At 46.2% G+C, this 23,920-nt stretch overlaps 1 protein-coding gene across 1 annotated transcript in view; it reads left to right on the top strand.

Annotated features, from left to right (window-relative positions):
- The window catches only part of CACNA1B (calcium voltage-gated channel subunit alpha1 B), a 1,081,812-nt gene that overhangs the window by 834,643 nt on the left and 223,249 nt on the right, over positions 1–23,920 (top strand). Inside the window, exons 21-25 of the mRNA XM_078642008.1 lie at positions 1,901–2,115; positions 2,814–2,940; positions 7,089–7,218; positions 12,945–13,004; positions 23,540–23,646. Coding sequence (XP_078498134.1) covers positions 1,901–2,115; positions 2,814–2,940; positions 7,089–7,218; positions 12,945–13,004; positions 23,540–23,646 — 639 coding nt within the window. The remainder of the gene's footprint in view (positions 1–1,900; positions 2,116–2,813; positions 2,941–7,088; positions 7,219–12,944; positions 13,005–23,539; positions 23,647–23,920) is intronic.

Below are 23,920 nucleotides of genomic sequence, written 5' to 3'. Positions count from 1 at the left end.
CAAAATATTTTGTATAGAAAATATTTTTGTAGTATACATTCAAAGTAGGTATACTCGATATTCAGTACCACAATATTTTTCCACAATATTTGTGTATCACAATGTTTTTGATTACGATCTTTTGTCATAGAAGTGTATAATTAAGAAGTGTAGGTAAAGTACATGTCTACTAGATCTGCTGTAGAGAAGGTTTTATCACTTAAATTTAAAGAATGAGTGCAGTTTCTAAGGCTTTCGCGGTTGGGTACTGGCCACATGCAAAGTTGCTTTAGAGGCAATAACTCTTCTTTTGATATCTGATGCTATACAGATGTGAACTGTGGGCCTCCAGCAGCCTAGATGAGATGTGGCTGCAGCCCACATTCTAAACTTGCACCACATTCCTTGCCTCAAGCACCACTGTGAAAGTGACTGTGCTCAGATGCTTGGCCTCCAAAAAACGAAGAATTTTAGTCTCACTGCTTATATGAATATTTGTTGTAGCAGGGCGTTGTAGTAAAGTAGAGGGTAATTTAGATTTGCGGCCCAAATCTGGAGGTAAACTTGACAACACAAATACTATTTTTGCTGTGTTTTACTCCTTGATGTAGCATTTTCCTTGGTGTGTTTAAATGGGACATAATTGGTGGTAAAATGTTACTGCACTGTTTAGTGCATTTCTAGCTGCATGGTTGCTTCCAACTTCTCCCTGTTGATAGATGGCTTTTCTTTTGCTTGATGTGGATTTACTAAGTTACTGATGCAGTAAAACATCATACTTGTCTTTCTACTATACCATAAATGTCAAAATTCATGTAAATAATAAAATAGTGGAAATCGTCTATCTGCTGTATTTTACTTCTTGCAATTAGATGATCCCTCAGTGTCATGCCCAACACATGTTGATTAAATCTTTTATCTTTAGTAATAGGCATATGGCATAGCTGTTTTGCGTAGTTTCTCTTGTGGGCAGGCCTTGTTTTATGTGGTAGAAGGAACCTATGTTTGCACAGGCAGAGATGCAGCTCTCTATCATTAGGGGAAAGGCCTGGAGACTGAATAATGTTGGCCAACTTGGCATTTGTCTAAAAGCGTTAATTTATCCCAAGGGTGTGTGAGCTACTACACTTTTGCGCATTCCCCACCTGAACTGATGACACCCACAATCGAAGTGCACACATGGGTATGTGTCATATTAAAACTATTCTGGCATACTACAACATTCCCTTTGTAGATTTATGGTTATACTGTGAGCAGAGAAGAGATGGTTAATTGTTTTTTTTGTATACATTGTCTAGGTATTTCAAATGTTTTGGCTATATTTGGAAAAGGTTATTTATCACCAAAAGCAATAAAGTTTTCTGCACCCTGTAGTTTGTGCTACCTTTTTTGGCAACAGCAAAAACATTTTCCAGTATTCTGCCATCTTTAGGCTTCACTGAGATGTCCTGATATTTGGAAAGGCAATGCCACACCCAGTAAATACGAAGACCACAGGGTGCACTATTTAATGGGTGGAGTATGAAACACGTCTTTGCTCCTAAAAGCGAAGCAATGAAAGTAGATGTAGTGACCATTTCAAGTTTTTTGCTATGGACCATAACGCATTCTTCAAAAGACCCATCACTGAAATTCACTGGCACCACATGTGTTAGAAGGCTGCTGGCAATGGTATGTATTTGGTACATTCTCCGTGCCAAAGGTCGCTTTGAGGTTGTTCACCTGCCATTGGTCAATCGTCGTTGTAGATTGACCACAGGGCTTCGTAGCACAATCTGGTGTGGCGAGGCCCATAACAGATGTGACTCTCCCCATTAGTCATCACTTACTTTCTACAAGGAGACCCCCACATCCAAGATACATCTAATCCCACATTACTCAGTACATATCTAAAAAGTTTGCTCTTGTACGTGCTCTCCAGGGAGACTCACGGTGATGGGGAGACAGATGCCATGAATGTGCCTGTGGGCTCCATGCACAGCTCTGGGGGCCTACACCAGGTCCCGGAACAGCCAGAAGATGCAGACAACCAGAAGAATGTGCGGAGGATGGTACAGCCTCCCATGGAGAAACCAAGCAATGTGCACATTCCAGTCACAGTCACAGCGCCTCCTGGAGAATCTACTATTATACCAAGTGAGTGATCTTTGGGCCAACTTCACGTCTCTCTCTTGCGAGAGAACACCATACCTATCATGTATAGGCATTCTATGTCTCTTTTAATGTTATTGCATCTGTGAAAGCAACCGATAGACCTCTGTGCAGCTAACTCAGAGAGTCCATCTGTTTACATAACCCAGTGGACTAATCTGATAATATGTACATCACCATATGGATCCATGTGTTAAAATACTGAAATGAATCCAAATGTTGAGGTTAATTTCACCAGTGGATACAGCTGTTATTAGATTCTTAAACGAATAGAGATGTTGAGGTGCTCAAATTGGTCTGACGATCTGAGGTATCCTGGTGGGTAGAGGTAAAGGTTTGACCTGGATTGATAATATTGGTTATAAATTAACGAGAAGGTACAGTTTCTCATCATTGGATCTAGGTTTTGTTTTAAATCAGGGCTTGAGTTTCAGCTGTTGATTAAGAACATGCAACAAGCTTGAAGATATCATGTTGAATGTAGCTGCTGTACTGACTCAATGTATGCAAGTGTAAAGGTGGGTTTGTAGATCTCTTAAAAGTGAAGTGTTACCCAACCAAACATAGTTGCTGGGAAACATTATTGGGTCAACTGTTCCGTTGGTCTATCAAAGACTGCTAATGCTGTGCACTGAGTTCCAACTACAGTTGAAATTGATTTTTGGTTGATTTTAATATTTTAGTGAATAATATTGATTTTGAAAGTAAACTGGAGGAGAAGAAAGATATGGAGGCTGATGACCTGACGAAGAACGGCCCCAAACAAATACTGCCATACAGTTCCATGTTTGTCTTCAGCTCCACCAATCCGTAAGTGCTTGGCAGCCATATTTTCTGCCTGCCATTTGACATTTGCTATGAACAACCCCATTTTCCTTTTCCAGCAGTATTTAAAATCATAAAGATAGTACCACATTTATCTATACATTGTAAGTATTTGTTGTAATTCACCTTCAAGTGCAGCAAAGAACAAATTCTGTCTCCAGTGATATCTGACTTTCAAATGTGGACATCATCGCTTTGGTCTATTGCCTACTTCATAAGAGATTTAGAAACATGTAGTTTCTTACAAACTTCAGAATAGAGTTTGATCTCTAGAGAACCCACAAAGCTCTTTGTGGAGTGGGCTTGGGTAGAGACAAGTCATTTTACACACTTTGGGGTCTATTACGATGGCGGGCCGACAAAGTCCACCCGCCATCGCATTGGGAAATGGGACCGCCCACTATGTGTGCAGCGGTCTCGCATTTACAATTAGGATGCGCCCGCCACACTGGCGGGCGCATCCTGCATTTTTTACATTGCGGCGGGCGGTGCTATCAGCAGCACCCGCCGCAATGCAAAAAGGCATTTGTGCATTCGCATGCACAACATGGCAGGCACCACGTGGTGCCTGTCACGTTGTGCATGCAAATGCAGGGGGGTACTTACCTCCCCTGTGCACCCCCCAACACTCTGGGGGCCTGCAACTCTGCATGCCTTTTCATGGTGGCAACGCCGCCATGGAAAGGCACATCACCGCCTGCATCTTGATATGCATGGCGGTGTCTTGCAGACACCGCCACCATATCAGGCCTCTTTTCCGCCCAGTCACCAGTTTGACCGGCAGAAAACCTGCAGATGGTCTTTCCGTCTGCCGGGGTCCTCCCCGCCATCATAATAGGGCGGGGTGAAAATGGGAGGCGGGCGGTGTATAATGGCGGGCGGATCGCCACTGCCATACGGGCGGTGGCGAGCTGCCCGCTATTATAATAGACCACTTAATTGTTTACTCCAGAATTTCACTGTGCAGTATTATTCCTATTGTATTATTCGTGGGCATTAGCAAGTTCCTGCTTTCAGGACAGAATGACAACTTGGGTCTAACATTAGATAATAACTTTAAAAAATCAAAAGACGTTTGGACCCATAGAGACAAGATTCGTTCAACAGAGTAGGCTAGAGGTGATGAAGGTGAATGATACACTAGTTTACCATATGACGCTTTGAATTCCTCTCTGTATCGTATAACATATACATTACTGTACAAACCCCAACAATTAAATAATACAGTGGTCGTTACTCCTGCACTGCTGCTGATACCTCCATTCTCACAACACCAAGGGGGCCATTAGGATGGACCCTATCGGGAAACGGGACCGCCCGCCTCGAGGGCGGGGGTCCCGAAATGTGCATTAGGATGCGCCCGCCACACAGGCGGGCGCATCCTGTATTGTTGCCATTGCGGCGGGCGGAGCAGTAATCTCCGCCCGCCGCCTTGTTAAACGTGCACGTTGTGCATTTCTAAGTGCAACATGACAGGCACCGCGCGGTGCCTGCCATGATGCACTTTGAAATGCGGGGGGTACCATAGGTACCCCCTATGTGCAACCCCCCAAGCCAGGGACTCCCAGGGGGCCCGCAACGGGCCCCCGCAGGGAGTCTCCGCATGCCTTTCCGTGGCGGCAATGCCGCCACGGAAATGCATTGGTGTAAGCCCATTGTAATATGGCGGGCGGTGTCTAACAGACACCGCCACCATGTTACTCGTTTTCCGCCCCGGCCGCCAGGCGACCGGGGCGGTAAACATGCGGGCGGTGTTTCTCACCGCCGCGGTCCACCCCGCCATACTAATATGGCGGGGGGGATTTGGGCTGTGGATGTCGGGCGGATTTCCTCCGCCAGCCTGGCGGAGGAAATCCGCCCGACATCCTAATGGACCCCCAAGTGCATTGTGATGGACACTAACTGGGGTCACTGTTGCTCCTCATAGATAAGCATCTTCTGCTTCCAAAGCAGTCTTCTGATGAGAGTCATCGGGTCTTCAGAACACCTAGGTGCCCAAAGTCCTCCATCCCTCTACCTGTGTGCATCCTCCACATTGTAACAGGTTTGGTGCCTGGTGTGGCGGAATGCAGTCATAGATCAATAAGCCTAGTCAGTGCTTGGTCTGGATGTCCTATGGTGATCGGCTTGACTTTTCCTTCTGTGATGCCTGAAATTTAGCAATTAAACATACTTTTGCCTGGCACACACTTTACCCTAAACCATGGTGCAGCACTGTTTTGAATAAATACATCATGTTCGATAGATGTAAGAACTTGCACGGCGTGTGGGAAGATAACTTGTTCTTGCGTGGACTGTTAGATGCCAGATTAGAGACTTGTTGGTTTTGGACAGTGTAAACTGGAAGGTCATGGGCACTGGTGTGCCTTAGAATATAAGAAGGTTGGTGTACTTTTCATGGTGTGGTGTGTATCTTAGAACATCTCTGAATTGGTTATCAAACCCAGATCTCTCTTATCTCAGTAGTGAAGATGTAGAATAGTAGACCACTGGCATGGGTGAGGGATGCATATTGGTCTCATCTGGGTCAACGGGTGTGCACTGGACCATCATTGGCACAACTAAGTAAAGTGTGGTCAATGTTTTTTATGGTGGGTCTTGTAGGGAAAGGTAACTGCCAGTACTATGGGATGCAGTGTCTTCTGGGTGAGCAGTATTACCCCAGACAAGTGGCTACCACTGGTTTGCGGTTTAGCGTTATTTATTTATTTATTTAGTGTTTTATAGAGCATGAATGTGAACCGTTAAGGTATTAGAGCGCTTTACAGGGTTAACAAGTTGTGTACATGTATGACATAGACAAAAAAGAACATAAGAAGGGCTGAAAGGACGTGTTGGTATCTTTGAGGCACTGAATAGCCACAAGTATATAATGCAGTGTTACTGGCTTAAAGATGTTCAGGTGTACTCAGGACAGTCATTGACATTGTTATGGACTGTTGGTCTCATTGGGCAGGTGTGCATGAACAGTCACTGATGTTGACAAGAGATGTGACTTTGGTGTATTTGGGAAAGGCAGGAGGTCACTGCACAGTTATTGCCAGTGGTATTGAATGTTGGTCTCATCGGTGTGCATGAGTGTGCACTGGGCAGTGACTTACACTGGTACAGCGTGCAGCTGTATGTATGTAATGAACAGTCTCTGCACTAGAATGGGGTGCAGTATTGGTCTCTTGCAGGTGTGTTTGGTGTTGTGTGTACGGGTGTTCACAGTCACTGAGCTAGTGTGGGAAAAGCAGTGTTGATTCTGTTTTGGTTTGAAGGAGTGCATTGATAGGTGAGAGCTTCCAGTATTAAGTTGAAGTGTTTCAACCTCGTATCTCATTAATGGAAGAGCTGCAATAGCAGGACACTGATAAGGCTCAGGAAACTGGGATCGAGGAGGGAGTGCATTTTAAAGTCATTGTTCATGTTACTGGTGAAACTCTCAAGTGTGGGTTTTAGTCGAGTTTTTTAGGCCTTGTTACTGCTGTGAGGTGACAGACACAATGCAGCGGCTTTAGGGTGATATATTTACAAGACTTTTCCTCTGGTGTGGGGAGAAGCATAGCACTCTGAAATCTCAGTGGAATGTTTGGCAAAGTCACTAGTCGTGGTACACATTGGGTTTGATGAAAGGTAACATTAGGAATGGAGGGTGTGTACTGACAAGTCCCTGTATCTGATATAGAGAGCACGTTTCCAGTAGCATGTGGTATTTTTGGAAATATATTGATTGTATTTGATAGTGTTGTTTGTACTCATTTCATGGAGCAGGGTGCGTGTTCAACAGTAATATGGCATGGATTACATTGTACCACACTTAATGTCTGCATGGACCGGCCACTGCTCCTGATATAGTGTATCATTAGTTTATGGCCACCAATGAATTGAGAGCTTGGGTTAGGCACAAACTGACATAGCATAAAGGGCATTATTCTTGGCTGAAGGCTTGTACGGCCATCCTTCCCTATCCCTACCCCTTATTGAGTACTCAGTAGAAGTAGTCTGTGATCATCAAGAATGAGAAGGTGCATTAATGGTTGTTTGGCATCGAGTGCAGAGGTGTACTGTGTCAGTGCAAGGCGCTGTGATGGTTAAACTGTATATATTAAAAGTGCCTCATGTCTCCTCTTCTACTCCACATGGTCTAGGGTCCGCCGTCTGTGCCATTACATTGTGAACATGCGCTACTTCGAGATGGTCATCCTGATGGTCATTGCTCTCAGCAGTATCGCTCTGGCTGCTGAGGATCCTGTCCAATCTGACGCACCCAGGAATGATGTAAGTGTCTTTCTAGCAGTTAAAATGTGCAGTGCTTGAAGTGCAAAGGACATTGCATTAAATAGGTATCCTTAACTTAATGCTAACGATTGAATTTACCTTGTTCTATGTAGCGGCATCTAGAAATGGTAATTCCAATGCAGTACCTCATATGTGTTGGAACCTCCGGTAGTTGACGTTCACAGGAATCTAATCCTAATCTGCTGCACATGGAAAATATGTAGATTGAGCATGAAAGAGAACCCTTCTTGAAGACTGTGTACTTGGGATTCTTGGCTACATGATTGGTTAAAGACTAAAATGTCCTCGGATTATGGACACCAAATACTGTTTTAATTCTTAATTACTTGCTCATGACTGAGGTGTTGAGTCTAGCTGGTTATGCTCAAGGTATTAGTTACATAGGCTGCTATCCTAGCTGGAATCCTGCCTAAAAGATGCTTGGAAAGAGACCTGCATCTTTGTCCTATGGGTTGTCAAATGGGAATCTATGGTCATGTGTGTGTTACTGCTCTTGGGATCATGGACATCTGCTATTAAAGCAAATCATCTTATCCCAATCTGGCCACACTGTCCTACAGAGTCCTACACTCTAAGGTCATAGATAGGCTGATCACGAATCCAGTATAACCAAAAAAAAAGAGATCCTACCAATGTCCACAGATTTCCAAATTTGTTTATCTTTTTTTCTAAAACACTGCCAACACTGTTTGGTTCTTTAAGAGGTGTTATCTAACTTAATGTCTGAGATATAACAGTGGTCACTTTGAGGGTGTGGCGTGATAGGCCAAGATGGCGGATGTTCCTGAACCGAGTTGCGCTCCATCTCCCCTACAATCTCGCTGAGGCCGGAGGCAGCTGCTGGTACGGACCCCGATACACTTCTCGTGTGCCCTTCCTGCAAGAGACGGTGCTCCCGCCTTCTGCGGAGGAGGATTGGGCTGCGGCCTTGACGGTTGACGCTGCGGCCTGCACGCCTGCCCACTCGTGTCCCGCAGCGGCCTGCACTGGCGGAGGGATCCCGTGACCATACCGCCGCTCGTCGCCCCAGCACTTGTGGATACCCGCGGGGTAACGGACGCTGCGCCCCGCCTCCCCACCTACTTGCTGCTGGATGCACGGCCTGTGGCTGAGGCCAACTGCTGGAGCTGCGGTTGGGCCGCGGCGAGGCCCGCAGGGGAAGCGGACGGATGGCGGCCGCCGGGGACCCGCTGCCAGGGGTGAGTCACCAGCCGGGGGCTGCGCTCCTCGGCCCCCCTCCCTTTTTCTCCCCCCGTTCTGGGCCTTAATTTACCTGAAGATTTGACGACCCCGAGGGAAGAGGTGAGGAGAGCGTGACGGGTGGCCTCTCCGCCTTTGTTGTTCTGCTGGAGCTGGGTTTTCATAGATGTGGCTGCGCGCGGTCCTGGGGGAGCGCGGCCTGTGTGACAAGGACTAGATAAAGCCTACATAGCCGTCATCCCTGGTCATGGGGGCATGTCTGTTGGCACAACTACCGCATACTACACAAAAGGTTACCCTCTGGTGAAGTACAGCACATCATCCTGTGTGTAGTGTCCTGCAACCAACTGTCAGCACATCATCCTGTGTGTAGTGTCCTGCAACCAACTGTCTGCACATCATCCTGTGTGTAGTGTCCTGCAACCAACTGTCTGCTGGACGGACTCCCTGGCTGTTATTCCTATGGACGCTGGCCGGACTGCCACTGGTGGTACCTGTTTTCTCTAAACAGAACACGGGGAGATATGTTGGCCTCATGACTGTCCAGCCACCTGGGGATGTATGTGCTGCATGTCCTCTGGTCCCGGACGCCCCTTCTTCATTTAGTAGGGGCGGCCAGCCACCAACAACCCATCCACCACACATAGGAACTCCTGTTTTGTGGCCCCTGAGGAGAACGACGTTCTGAGGATCATGTCCCTCGCTATATAGGGTCTGGCTCACTGGACCCTAAGCAATACTTGATCTGGAGTTCCTCAAAGGGGCAGATTTCTTACGTTAGGGGGACTTGCATGCATTGAACTGTCAGGGGCCTGCGCATGCGCATGACAAGGGGCGAGATTGGCGAGGGTGGACACCCACGAGGCTTGAGAGACACCATCTTGGGGCTCCGACCTTGGGATGAGGGGCATTTACTGCTGGAACTTGCTACGCTACTGGACTCCTATTGGGCGGTGAGGGCGAGAGATGTAATATGGCCAAAGATAAAGATCCGAAGCCCTCCAGACAGGGCAAAATGGATCTGCAAGGGTGGTATCCTCCCCAACAAAAGCTTATCAGAGCGCACCACCATGCCAGAAATGAGGCCCTGTTGCTAGCAATCCAGTCGTCCAGAGAAGCTCTGGAAGGAAAGATCAGGGAGGTCCAGTCAGAAGTATCCCTCCTCCGGCAAGACCTATGGAATGTATCGGAGAGGGTCACTACAGCAGAAACTAGAATTTTGGAGCTGGAGGATGTAACGCACACCGTTCTGAGGGAAGTATCGGAGCTCAGTGCTATGGCAAAGATCTGCACTAGCGGGTTGAGGATGCAGAAAATCGTGTTAGAAGGTAACAATCTGAACTTTGTGGGCTTCTTGGAAGGGGTCTAGGGTCCCAATATGGGGACCAGGATGCTGCCAGCGTCCCGCTGCCAGCGCCTTCAATCAACTTTCGCTTTCTTTAAAGTTCTTTCCCCTTTATCCTTTAGTAAGTCCACTTATTTTTAAATCCGAACTATGCAATGCTTAATTTGTGTAAATTCACTGGAAGGCTGCCTGCCCAGAGGAAGTTGTAAAAGTCACATACTTCACTATTCGTCCCTTCACTCTGCCCCCTGCGTCACCCCGCCCTCCCAAGCTGAAAGGAAGTGGACATTTGTTTAGAGCTTGTAAATTCCAAAACTAGTTGAAGATTGTCTTGTGCCCAGTGTAACCAATGTTGGAACGCGAGTGGAAAGGGGTAAAGAGCAAATTCAAATGCAGCAAGATGACTTACTGTATCTATGCTACGTGACATATTGGTAAATATGCCCACGAGTTCCTTCATCTTTATAATAGAGATAATTTGGATCTAACTGTTTGTATAACCTCTATGTGTGTAAAGCGCTCTGATATCCGCAAGGATCTTGTTCGCGCTCTATAAAACTTCCAAAATAAATAAAAATAAATAAATAACAGTTTTCCTCCTGCTTTATTATAGAACGCACCCTCAGGTTATTGACTTCTAGACCACCTCCGGGTGCATCCCCGCGCCCAGTAATTGCACACTATCTAAACTTTCTGGACAGAGACATGATATTAAGGGAAGGTTGCCGTTTGGGAGAGATCCGTTGTGAAAACTCCCAAATTATAGTGTTCATTGATTACTTACGCGAGGTACAGAAGCAGCAACGCAACTTCGACTCCGTCGAAGCTAAATCAAGAACCTTCCAACTGCCCTATACGCTGTTGTTTCCAGCAAAGCTCAAGGTCATATTCGCGGTGAGGGCCAGAGGATTACAATCTAGGAGTGGTATCCCTTACCGGGAAGGTGCAAGACCTAAGACACGCTGGACCAGCAAGGGAAGACAGAACAAGACTGATATGGCCTTGGCGCAAAGGGACCTCGTGGGCAGAGAGGCGATGGTAGAGGAGGCCCAGAACGTCTTCGGACACTGAGGGGGAAGCACCCTCGACCCTCAAGAATGCTAAAACAGCTCGGGAACAGAGCAGCAAGACTCCGGATGTTACAGAATGGGGACTATCCTCCGGTACAGACAACCCACACTCTTTGGTTAAACAGATTGAACTCTTGAAGCTTGGACCAAATGGGCACTGCCTCCCCTGTGAGGGATGGGACAATGGAACAGGATGGGCTAGGCCACTGAATAATGATATTGGGCTAGTATTGACCATAAAGGGGATGATTGGAACCCCTCTGCTACCCTTCTAAAGCACTCCGAGGCGTCTGGGAGAGTGTATTCTACTCTATTGTTTCCTTTTTTTGTAGTCATCAGGAAGTTGTGAGTTATCGATAGGCAGAGGGCTACATACCTCTCATACTCTCTTCATGCATGTTTCAAGCCAAATGTTATGGTTCAGTGCGGGGGAGCTTCTGGGGGTGGGTGGGAGAATGTTTGGGGGTTTATTCCGTTCTACTATAATCTGTATGGTTGTTTTTGAAGGAAACAGGTCACGATTTCCCTTCACCGGTGGCACACACAGGCACACACAAGAAATACTTACTGACTTCCCCCATGTGGTGCTGCACAACTCAATAGAATAACATCACTCTCTATACTGAACTGGAATGTCAATGGTCTGGGCAACAAAATTAAAAGGGTTCTGGTGGCACAGGCGCATGCATCCCGATATAGTGTTCCATCAGGAAACCTACTTAGAGGGGTTACACTGCAGGTTTCTAGGGCGTGGGGCCTATACCACCCTTGCACATGCAGGCTTTACCAGGTTTTGGTAAAGAAGAATCTCCCTTTCCGGTTAACGTGGACCGTGGTAGATCCCAATGGTAGACATGTATGAGTGCAGGGATGTTGGGAAAGGACCGAGATAACCCTGCTGAGTGTATGTGCCTGCCCGAGACTCCAGACATCTTCTTTGGCCAAGATAACAGATATTCATTTAGATTCTGGAGGAGAACTTACTATGGGCTGGGGTCCCTGGATGAATACTTTGGGGTGACATCAGGCCAGACTCCCGGTCAGAGGTGATTGCTATGAGACTGTTCTACATTGTCTATTGTGCATTGTTTACTATATACGATGTGCCTGCTTGTCATAAGTACGTTAAGCACCCTACTGCAGCACTGTATAACATTGTTAGGTTTATATTGACACTAATGTATGAAGTGAGTAACTGTATTGCCTTCATTGGTTTATATATATATCTATATGAAACTTGAAAAAAATCTAAATAAATTTATGTAAAAAAACAAAACAAACAATGGTCACTTTGAGAGGGCAAGAATTAGCCCCAAACGTAAAGCAGTAATGCTAGCTATGAAGAAAAAGTGACAGGGCATGTTAAAATGTGCAGTGAAGTTTTTCTTAAAGCAGGTTCAGGTGGGACTTGGCAAGACAGGAGAAAATTAGCCCAACTGATGAACCTGCACTTACTGCTTTCTCAGTACTAAGACTGTCTTTCTGTCCATGTTTCGTCATTCTCTCTCACTGTCTCTTTTTCTCAATCTCCCTCTGTTCTCTCTTGCTGTCTTGCCTTCTCTTTCATTCATTTTCTATTTGTCTCACCATCACCCTCTTATGGTTTTTGTTGCTGTTTTTACCTTATTTCTCTCACTGCTTCTGCATCTTGTCTTGCTCACATATGCTGTCTCCACTGACTGTCTTTGTCTCTCTGCCTCTCTCTCTGTCTCTAGTGCTCATATTTTTTATTACATGTTATAACCTTTCCTTTCCTTTCATTCAGTCTTTCTTTCTCTTCCCTTACGCCGTCTTTTTCTCTATCTCAGTCAGTTTTACCATCTCATTCTCTGCATCTCTTACGTCCTCATCAGCCGTGCTTACTAACTCTTCTTTTCTATCTCTGTTCCATTTTTTCAAATGTTCTCTCTTTCTGTCCTTCTTTTTCCCTTCCTGATTCCGATTTGTGGTCTCGTTACTTCTTTCACTTTCTTGTTCTGTCTCTCTCCCTCTTTTTTTCTTGTTGTCTTGGTTTCTCCTTACTTCTGTCTCTTTCCATATCTTGCTACCTCTCAGTGGAGAGTTTCTCACCATCTGTCACTATTTTACAGGTCTTGAAGTACATGGATTACATATTCACTGGTGTCTTCACGTTCGAGATGGTGATAAAGGTAAAGTCCTGCTCTGTGCGCACTCACCCATCCATCTTGTCTTTCAGCGGGATGAGCCCGAAGTGGGACACTCTTTGAGGGACCAGCTATGATGAAATTCACTGGTAGCTTGTGGTGAGCTTCCAGGAAGCATTGCATTTGAGTTACTTTCCTTGTGCCCAATTAATGGATGAATAAATCCAAATGCGTGTAGAGTTCACCCAGCAGATATATAAGTACTTCTAGGTACTGACATTCATGTCACTCACCCCATTATCCATGTTTCTGTTTCTTGTTCACTTTGTTTCTGAGCCATCTGCTTCTCTCTTAAGCCCTATCTGTGTTCCCAGCTAAGTTGATTTCCACTCCTTCTGTTCCTCCCATGTGTTTTTCCACCTATATCTGAAGATTTTTCTTGCTTGTCTGTGTTTATCCCATTACATTAATTTCTCTTGATATATGTCTGAATGCTAGATTGTGAGCCTTCATCAGTCCATCAATCCCTGAGAGCTTGGCCCTCTGAGCTTTTATCAGAGGTTGAAAAATAAGTAATCCGAGAGATGAGCTAGGGGCAAGAGATGGTACCTTAGATATATCTAGCACCACAGGGGAGCCCTGTCCTCGTATCATACTTTGCTCCTAATCGAACATCATCACATTTTTGGCCATGTGAAGAAAATATTTTGAACTGCTTTTTCCTTTCTTACATAATTCTTTCAAAGTCATTTTAACTAAAATTATTATATAATTTGCCATTGTTATAGTAGACATACATTTCCATCAGATTAGATCTAAAAAGTGACCATAGAGGTGTATGTGCTTTCAGTCCTGTGTGGTCAAAGCACCAGTTGAACTCCATGAGTGGGTCTGCGTCTGAGGATCCTGGGGCTGTTTCCCGCCCTTCAATTTGTTGCAGAAGAAAAAGAAGCAAATATTCCAAGAGTGAGCCCAACAGTCCATGTGCTCCTACAGAAGTGATCTGACAGGACCTGATCTGGGAGTAGCATGTGTATCTTTATTACCCCGCGTAGACTTTGGGAAAAGCATGTTCTTGTACAGAGTCTTCTGGGGCAGAAGAGGATGAGTGGTTCCATTACAGCATTCTTGGCTTGTCCTATGCATCTGTATTGTTGGTGTCCTGGGCTTCTATTGCAAATGAACAGTATGAGAGCTATGGTTGTTAGTGTGTGGTGCTTCCAGCTAGCACCCCCACAGTCTGATTGCCCTGGTTCTTCAGATTCTCATATTGATTTATTGTGGATTTGGTCAGGACCTCAGCCAATGTTTCCTCTCTGGTGTTATGGTCAATTGTCACCATCAGCATCCACCACTTTGAAGGACAGACTTTAACAACGTCATTGACTTTCTGGAAGTATATCAATGATACCGGAGCAGACAATTCTGGCTGTGAAACGACTTAGTCTCAGTCACATATAGATTGTGCCTGATCTAGGCATTCATGCAGGAATCACCTTTGTGGCCTAGAATATCTTTTGTGAGATCTCTCAGACACTGTTCTTTGTATCCACCTCTTTAAAGGAACTGCTTTTCTATGACCAAAATGCATTTATAATCCCCATACTGCCCTAGGTCAATCATGCAGTTATAGCCATTCTACGGCTCTATGGCAGTCATGCAGTTTTAGCCCTGACCGGTAAAATGATGGACATAGTGTTTGTTTGTTGTCACCAGGAACCAGGCTAGAGATCTGGGGCAGACCACAGGACACACAGATCCTCAATCGTTCGTTCTTGTGCAGTTAGCTCTCACTGGAAGCCCCATTTCAACCAGGGACACACTGCACATCTTTCCTCCTGGGCAGTCTTTCCTAATGCAGTACCAGACAGATTACTTCCTTCTCTCCACAGGCAGGAAGGGTTTTAGGTGGTTTAGGACAGATCCAAAGCTACGCCAGTAGAAAGTAGAGACTTCAGGCGATGTCTCCTCATCTCTGGGACACTGTAGGGCAGACACCAGCCTGGCTGCACAGCAGTCCTTTGAGTACTTTAACACTCCATTCCTTGGGCTTAAATGACTGGACACTGAAACAGATTGGAGTGGTTTGGGTACCACTTTTAGAAACAACTTTTAGAGAGGGGACGTGGATCTACTTTCTCATAATGTAGAGTTGGTTTGGAGCGATTCAAGTGTCCTTGGTAAGCTGCTCTCCAAACACAGCCTTTGTTTAGAGTGATGCTTCTCACATGAGGTGACACTGGGGCTGTCTCCAGCCTTAAATCTCCCTCACCTTTCACAACAGAGTCTACAGTCCCATGCAGGATCCCTACCATCCACCGAATGGTAGTGCTGAGGAAGAATATTCAGCAGTTCGTTGAAAATAAAATACCTCATGGAATTTATAAAAGAAGTGCTGTCTATCCTCCCAACTTCAGTGTCTTTCTCTCCTCCCTCCATCTGCACGAATTCAGGCAATACACTTCCACTGTTTGTCAACACATTCTGCACCCTTAATATTGAGGCGACCAATGCCAGGGGCCCTCCAAAATGGATCCTATTGGCCTCCATTACTCAGGCTCACTCTTACACACATGGGTTACACACACTACACATGTGCAAACACCCAATAGCAGAGGTTTACACAGGTGGGAGAGTAGCCCTTTACTCAGAGTGATACATGTAAAAAGATGTAGTCATACTATTGTTTTCCTCTAAATACACGGAATGCTGAAAGCACCACTTTATGTGCTATACCCAGAACTGGATCTTCAGTCCAGTGCTCAAAATGAGGGCATGCTTGGTGTGCCCCTACAGGTCACAGTATAGGTTCAGGACCTCACACAACCAGGGACAGCCCTAGGCATCTGCGCACACACTTACATTACCATGATTTCATGAACAAATAAAAGTCATACCAGATATACATACATTTGGGCACTCAGTTTTGAGGAACACACCTGCATCCTGTGCCAACAGCTCTTAAAAGCTAATTCAAAGCTCTATATTGTGTTATCATTACTTCCTGTGGCAAAGTGTCGTCTCTGGGCATCCATTGTACATGCTGACACTGCCAAATGCATCAGAAAACTGATGCTCAGCAGGAGGAGGATATACTCCTCATTGTTTCCGATTTTGTTTTTCTCCCATGTCTTATTTTGCACCCCCACCTGTTTATCGTACTGTATTATTCATCCATCTGTTTCTCACTTTATTATGTTTTCTTCATTTCTGTTTCTCTCACTCTGTCTGTTTCTTTTCCTGTTTCTTGGTATTATGTGTGGTTTCCATAATTGTATATCCAGTCTCTATACAAGTCTGTTTCCCTCTTTACCTATGTCCATCATCGCTTTTCCATCATTTTGATCCCTCACCAACCCCGAGATTCCCATCTGCTTCTCTTCATCTTCTTATTCAGGGAAGGGCTAGTTCTATGTCGAAACAAGGCTAGACCAATATTGAAGAGAAACCATCAGCAGGTAGTACGGTGCTATTCTCACCCTGGAAGTCATCACTTTGCCATTGGAGGGTGAAAACCCTTAAACAGGCCTTTCTGCATTTCTGAATGTATCTCTCTCTCCCTCACTGCATCTTTCACCTGCCTTTCTTTCTCCCTTTACATAGTTTTTAGGTCGAGCTAGAGAAAGCAATGCGAAGCATTGCGTCCAGCTCGACAACTTATGTTGCCCGTCTCCTGGGAATCTGAGACAGGGGTCGGGCACGCCCGCGATTGGTGTCTGTGGACGCGCATGTCCAGGCCGGCGCCGTGCACATCCCCTGCCTCAGATTCCCTGAAGTGCGCAAACACACACATACACACACACAGGCAAGCAGGCACATACAAGCGCACGCGCGCACACACACACGCACCCCCCCACGGGCTCACGGACACACAGCCACGCACGCACCCACGCCCCTCAGACCCACATATACACACGTACAGCTAACAGACACACAGTCACACATATACATACACATACACAGCTACACCCACCCCCCACCCCCAGCCGCCACCCCCACTACAACTAAGCCCCGCTTACCGCATCGGCGCAACTCCGGACTTCTAAGCCCCGCTTACCGCATCGGCGCAACTCCGGACTTCAGCCGCCACCGCAGGGCTCTCCCTCGGGCATGGGAGCCCCGCGTCACCACTGCTCCTCTCCTAGCCAGCCACTCCATGGGCGCGAGCTTCCAGCAGGAAACGGAAGTCCCGCCCCACGGCAGTTTTCGTCATGCGCACGTCTTGTTTTACATAGTTTTTCTGTCTTGGATTACTTTAATTGTCCGTCAGTGTCATTAAGGCAGCGGATGAATACATTTTAAAATATTTGCTACTGATAAGGGAAACAGTACTGGCTTTAACTGGTTTTCCACATTTTTGTACCGGTAGGAACTTTAAAATACCGGTCATAACGGCATGAAACCGGCCAGGTGGCCAAACCTACTCATGATTGACACCTCGGCCACTCCTGCCGTTTCAGTCTGCGTAACATTGCAAGTTGTTTTTCTTTTTTTAAACATCCTGATCGTGTTTAAAGTGAAAGTAGAGTGTCAGAAAGCAGTGTGAGGCTGGCCAGACGCCAGGAACCAGTCCCAGACGAGGCAGGGCGTGGATAAGGGGAGCTCGCCCCGTCTTCCTGGAGAGTGCTGGTCTAAGATCCCAGTCCGTGGCCGCGGTGCACTCAGGCTCACTGGCAGCAACAGGTGGCGGTGTTCATGCTTCAGGCTGCCGTGGGGTCAGGAAGTACAACTGCCCCCTACGGCCGAGCTCGTCGTCATCCTCCTCCTCACAGTGCTTCGAAGCCCAGCGGTAGCAGGGGCTGAGACGGACCCCCGCCCGCTGGCGGCATACTGTGGGGGGCCGCTGTCCTCGCGCTGTGCAGCCTGGGGCTGCTCTTCTTCGAGTGCACCCCGGTGCTGCTGCTGGCCTGGGGCATAGCTGCTGTGGTGTTTCGGAAGTTCGGAAGGCGCCGGCCGGGAGCAGCCGCAGGAGAGGGCCACGTCTGGCAACCAAGTTACACACCAGGGCAGGGTAAGATCACACTGACATATTTGAAAGTGCTTTAAGCGCGATAATGAAGTAAAAAGTTACTTTGAAATACAATATTTGGGCGAGAGCACACTACGCTGTATTCTGAACTTACCTATTTTAAAGCACTTTCGTGCGCAATAATAAAGGAAACAACTTAAGAACAGAAACTACGGACAGGATGCAACCCGAAATTGTACGGTGTCAGTCTGCTTGCTTTAAAGGTTGACCTAACTATTGTAATTTCTGGTCATTTGCACTCTTTCCCGAAAGCACTCTGCTGACAATATTACACGTTCAAGGAAAAAGTGAAAACCAGCTGTCCGCTACACCTCTCTCCCGTCAGGTGTGACATCAGACAACAGGAAACATCCCTCAGCCAGTAGCAAGCACACATAGTGCTGCCAAAGTACGGAAATATGACTTCTTTACCGGACGCTTTGGTCTTTTGTCTGCAGAGCCCCTGATTTCCAATAAATTGGATCTGCAAGTAGGGTGGTGGGTGGGGCTGACCCCAACGAGGCTGGGCCTAGAGGAGGAGTAGGAGATGACAGGGAGGATTCGAGTATCACTGACAACTATTCAGGTATCGGGTTCATAAAAACTAAAGCCATAGTGGAAAGACCACAAGAGAGCGACTATGGAGCCAGCAAATGGTGAGCCTATGGGCGGGCTAAAGTATCTACATGTCTCGAAGAGAAAGCCAGGACCTAAACAGTGCAAGCGTTGTCTAGCTGAGACCTACCAATGATTAGAAACCGTTTAGTCTGCATCAATATATACAAATCCTTATTTGAAAAAGTCATTGTATAGGGCTAAATGCAACTCAAGGCGGCCACTCGGACGTTTGCAAACCTCTGCCTCTCCCGCCCCGTCCGTAGCTAAGCCCTCAGGTCTCTGAGGTTAATAAGTGAATAGATAATACAGTCTGGGTTTTAACTTTGCATTTAGTTTTTATAATGGAAAACAAGACTTCAAGTCCCAGATTGCAAAGTTAAGAGCTTGAAATGCATGAACTTCTCAAGCACAAACAGGAAACATGAGAGCTGTGTCCCAGCAGAACTGCACCCAGAGCTCTCAGGATGTTGCAGGCAGGTGAATATAGTTCATCAAGTCAGATTTGTCTTTGGCTACTGTTACACCTTGCTTTGATTGTCTTCGTGTCATAACGGGACTAAAAGTACCAGAATGCAATGAAAAAACAAGGTCTCAATGAGCGACTCATGCCTGACACAGGACACTTTCGGTTTTTGACAGAAGTTATTTATTCTTCCGGCCATGTAAACCTTCATTTCAACGTTCAGTCTGTCCCTAAGGCTGAAAAAAAGTGAACACCAACCCTGACATGTTCAATAAACCTGAATTTTCATTGGCCTACCAACCTCTCAGGATTTCTAGATCCCTACGTTAGTAACTCACCCAGTGCATGTTTTTGCTTTTCATTCTGGTATTGTAGTCCTGCCCTTAGAATGACAAAAAGAGGACTACAGCTACTAGAATGTAAATGGGGGAGTAACTGTCTGTGTCAGCTAGTGAAGCATGGACTTGGTAAAACCTTGAGAGCCTATGTGAAGTAGACCCAGATGAGGAAACGTAGAACTCTGTGTAATGAAGTTTACAGGTAATAACCCAACTCACCGGATTCTCAGTTTGAAAGGCCCTCAGCGCAACAGCAAACCGGCCCTTGATGTTCTTCACTAACAAGGACACACCGGTCTTCCAACTGGAGATTACTAGATAGTTGCAGCTCATCTCTTCCAACACATGCTATAACTGTTTGTATGATACATTCTATCCATTTCTATGGTTCTTGAGTGATTCAGCGTCTGTGTGCCCTTAACCAATGACTTAGCAAGGCTGTCATGGGCCTTGACCCTTTCCATGCGTCGGACAGCCGGGAGCCGTGCGAACAGAGCACGCGTGGAATTCGCCCGCCCGCACCGCAAGGGGTTAAGGCATGCAAGGAAAACAGCAATTTACAGGCTGTTCAAACAACATATGGCTGGCATTTTTAGGTCGAGCTGGTGTAAGCAGCGCTAAGCGCTGCATCTTTTGTCATCCACTTCCTGGGAATGTGAGACAGGGAATGGGCACGCGCAGGTGATTCCCCCATGTGAGCGCGCACGTTCACCCACACGCCGTGCACATCTCCTGTCCTACATTGGCAGCAAGTGGAACACACACACACCACCACCCCCACCCACCACCCCCTCACCGGGTCTGTCGGACTCCTCTCGTCCCACGGTGGTGGCGGCTGCACAGGCTTGGTGGGCAGGCACCGGCAATGTGCCTCGAGTCCCCTCCGCTTCTCTCCCCAGACTCCTCTCGTCCCGCGGTCCAGGCCCAGCAGCAGGCGGGGCCCTCCCCTAGCACGGGAGAACCGCTGGGTCACACGCTGGCTCCTACCTCGTCACAGGAGCGCGGGGTAGGCTCCCGTCCGCTTCCTGTCTGTGCTGGTGGCCCCGCCCTCAAGCAGGCAGTCCCGCCTGACTTCCTGTGTCTCCTTCCTTTGTTTTTATTCTAGTTCTTTTTTGTTTTGTTCTTTTGCGGTTTTATACAGCGCAAACGCGACCCGAATGTATTGGACCACTTTACACGAGCTCCAGGTACGTTACTCAAGTTCTTACAATGCTGTAAATATGTATTCTATGTCTAGTGTTTTTTTTGTCAGTGCCACCTCTTATTTTATTACTTCTTAAACTATCCCGTTTGTATCTGTAACGTGTAAGTTTGTAAATCTCCTCATGTAACATACTTGCTTTTAGTGTAAAGCGCTCTGACATCTTTGGGTAAAGTTTGCGCTATATAAACATAAATAAATAACACACGTGATTTTTTTGGGTTAGACACGGGGAGATAAGTGATTTGATCACAATCACAGGATGTCGAGCCCACGCCGATATGACAGTTTTTATCACCGCAGATTATCATAAATGAAGTCTGCAGTTTTCTATCACCTAACAATGTTTCCCTATCTTTGCAACAATCGCCGTACAGTCAGTGAAGTATTTGTTCTCACACTACAGCGCCATGTTTGTCCATAACGTGACTAAGAAGAAGATTAAGCGCGTAAATGAAGGCTGGCTCTCAGCCGCTCTTAAAACACCCCCCCAGGGCTTGCGCCATTGCTCCACTTGTCATGGGTTCTGCCTTCGCGTGGGGGGCGCTGAACGTATCTTCAAGTGCCTTCAGGTGTCTTGTTGACAGACCACTGTTTGTCGGGCTCGGGTAGAGTACTTCCTAAGCAAGCGTCACATGTGCGAGGAGTGAGACGTAGTGCATATGAAACATCTGAATTGTGTATACACACCTGCATAGTCTGTTTATGTGCATTAGCTTACTTTTGTTTGGAATGATTGAAAACAGCCACATAATTGCAGTCACAGTCAACAGCATGATCCAAAAATACCGTGGCTTTGAACATCCCATAGGAATGAACTGGCCAAACTTGCACTGGCAAACCCAACAGGCTTGTTCTTGTTGTCTTTCGTGGCTAACACAATCCAAGGGCGAGGTGACAGATTGTGTCCATGCCATATACTGGAGGTAATCTGCCACCCTGATTAATCACTGTGTTTTCCCCAGCCCAACCTACACACCGTTCACATGGGGGGGAAACACTGCGTGAACGAGGGTGGGAAACAAGACAAGCTGATTACGTCAAAGGGTTCAGTGTAGCTTGCTAAAATATAGCTTTTTGAAGACTGTCCGCCGCTGGCACTGGTCACCAGAGAAACTATGCAGGGCTAAACTTTGTAATGATTTCAGACATTGGAGAGGCGCGGAACACAACAGTAATATGGTGCACATCTGTGGGACGGCACGAAACTTGACGAATACTGGCTTTAGGTATGGGGCTGTTTGAAAGCTGCCATTCATATGCCCCCTGCCTGCATGGCGCTGCTGCATGATGTTTCATTTTTACCTGCACTAACAAGACATGTAAGATGATTGGCAATTGCATTGGGCATTGCTAGATTGGTTATCCTACGTCACTAAAGGACAAGTACAAGCTTGACACTTTTATTTAAGTATTAATTATTTAAAAAAATTAAAAGCCATTCTTATTTGTAATATCCATATATCTACGTCACGTAAATACAAAACATGTTGCATTACAAATGCTATAGGTGTCACATTTGCGAAAGTTATAACTATTGGCATTGTAAATGACAAAGCTATTAATTTCGCGATTTTCAAAACCAACACATAAATAAAAAATGTGTCATTTGCAATACCAATAGCTCAAACTTTCCTAATGCGAGACCTATTGCATTGCAAATGCTTGTTCAATCTAGGGGCCTGATTTGCAGTTTGGCAAACAGTTGTTGTCCATCAGGTCAACTGAGAAAACACTCCAGACGTTTCGTGCACTGAGTTTAGAGATGTTCTCCAGCCCATGAACATCGATTAGAATTAGCAGGAACCGACATCGCAGTGGTTTCTGTCAATGTTAGTATGATGGATGCCTCTGTCAAACATGATGGGCACCTGTCAAACGTTTGCCGAGTTTAACATTTTTCAAAAACATGCCCTTCACATCCTTGGAGTTTTCTCCCATGATGTGGGAAGGGAGTGTTGGAGGAGGTGGGAGGTCATTATTCTTTTTTTACTGTCCCCCGCCACCAGGTTTCACCTGCCGGTGACGGTTAGCATGAAAAATACATTAAACAAAATACATAACACTCACCACACCAATAAACGGTGTTATGTGTTAAGCTCTGACAGCCTGTACTCTGTTGGGTCTTTGGAGGAGTATGTTGGCAATGGAGCTGGAGTCAACATACTTAAGTTCAGCATGCTTCTAAATCTGGCAGGCCTATCTTGAGATTAGTGGAGAGGTTACACAGTCGTCATTTGGATGGAGTACCCTTTCTGCCAAACTCTAAATCAGCTGTTCTATTTCTAACTCTTGTAGGTTTTCTGAGGTTCTGGTTTTAATGTTTTCCATGTTTCATTACTCTTTCTCCCCCTTCATTCATTTCCCAATTCAGTTTTTACACCTCACTACAGCTTCAAAATCTAAAATTCTTCTGGTCTTATGGCTTACTCTCTCCCCGTTCCACCCTTAACATCTCTTTCTATCCCTTTTTGCAACTCTCATGCCTTTGTGCCTCTTCCCCTATTTAATGCGAGAAATCTTGCTTTTCTTCATTCATCTCTCTTCCCCTGCTAACCTCCTCATATCTTTCTCTCCCTGTGCTGCATTTCTCCTGCCTCACTTTGTCGTCTTCTATTCCAAATGGATGTGTTTCTCTCCCTCTTGTCTTCTGCCTCTATCATGTCTAATTCTTTCCTCCAGTGCACTCCTTACATCTCTTTTTCCCTTTTTCTTCCCCCCTAGCCATCCTTTTCTCCCGCTGCTGCTCCTTCATGCTTCATGTGTCCCTTTCTTTTCACCTGCTTCTTCCCTCTTGTCTCTTTTCTACTCCTGCTGCATATTTAAGCTTCACTTCCTAGTCTGTTGCTGCACCCCCCACTTTTTTCTACCCCCCCCCCAACAACTCTTTCATGTTTATCTTCCTTCCCCCTGCTGCAACCCTCACATTTCTTTTCCTTTCCCTTGCTGCAGATGATTGACCTGGGCCTGCTGCTTCATCCTGGAGCATATTTCCGAGACCTATGGAACATTCTGGATTTCATCGTGGTCAGCGGGGCACTGGTGGCATTTGCTTTCTCGTAAGTATTGGAGAAGAGGGCAAAACAGGGGTGTAGAATAGTGGCACGGCAAAAAGAACAAATAGGGTACAGAAGATCAGAGAAATAAAGATCAGAGAGAGAGTAGGTGCAGGAAGTGAGCAGGAACAAGAACGTACATGATTCTTAAGCAATACGTCTTGTACTGATGCAGGCTGAGTGGCGCCCTCTTCAGCGGATACTAGAAGTAGCACAAGGTTAGGTAGTGAAAGATCCCTTTGGACACTGTGTTTGAGAGTCTGAAAAATTAGGTCCA

The sequence above is a fragment of the Lissotriton helveticus genome, chromosome 5_1 (assembly GCF_964261635.1).
Source record: "Lissotriton helveticus chromosome 5_1, aLisHel1.1, whole genome shotgun sequence".
NCBI lineage: Eukaryota > Metazoa > Chordata > Amphibia > Caudata > Salamandridae > Lissotriton > Lissotriton helveticus.
The sequence above is the reverse complement of the archived record's forward strand: the minus strand, read 5'-3'. Positions and strand labels throughout refer to the sequence as shown.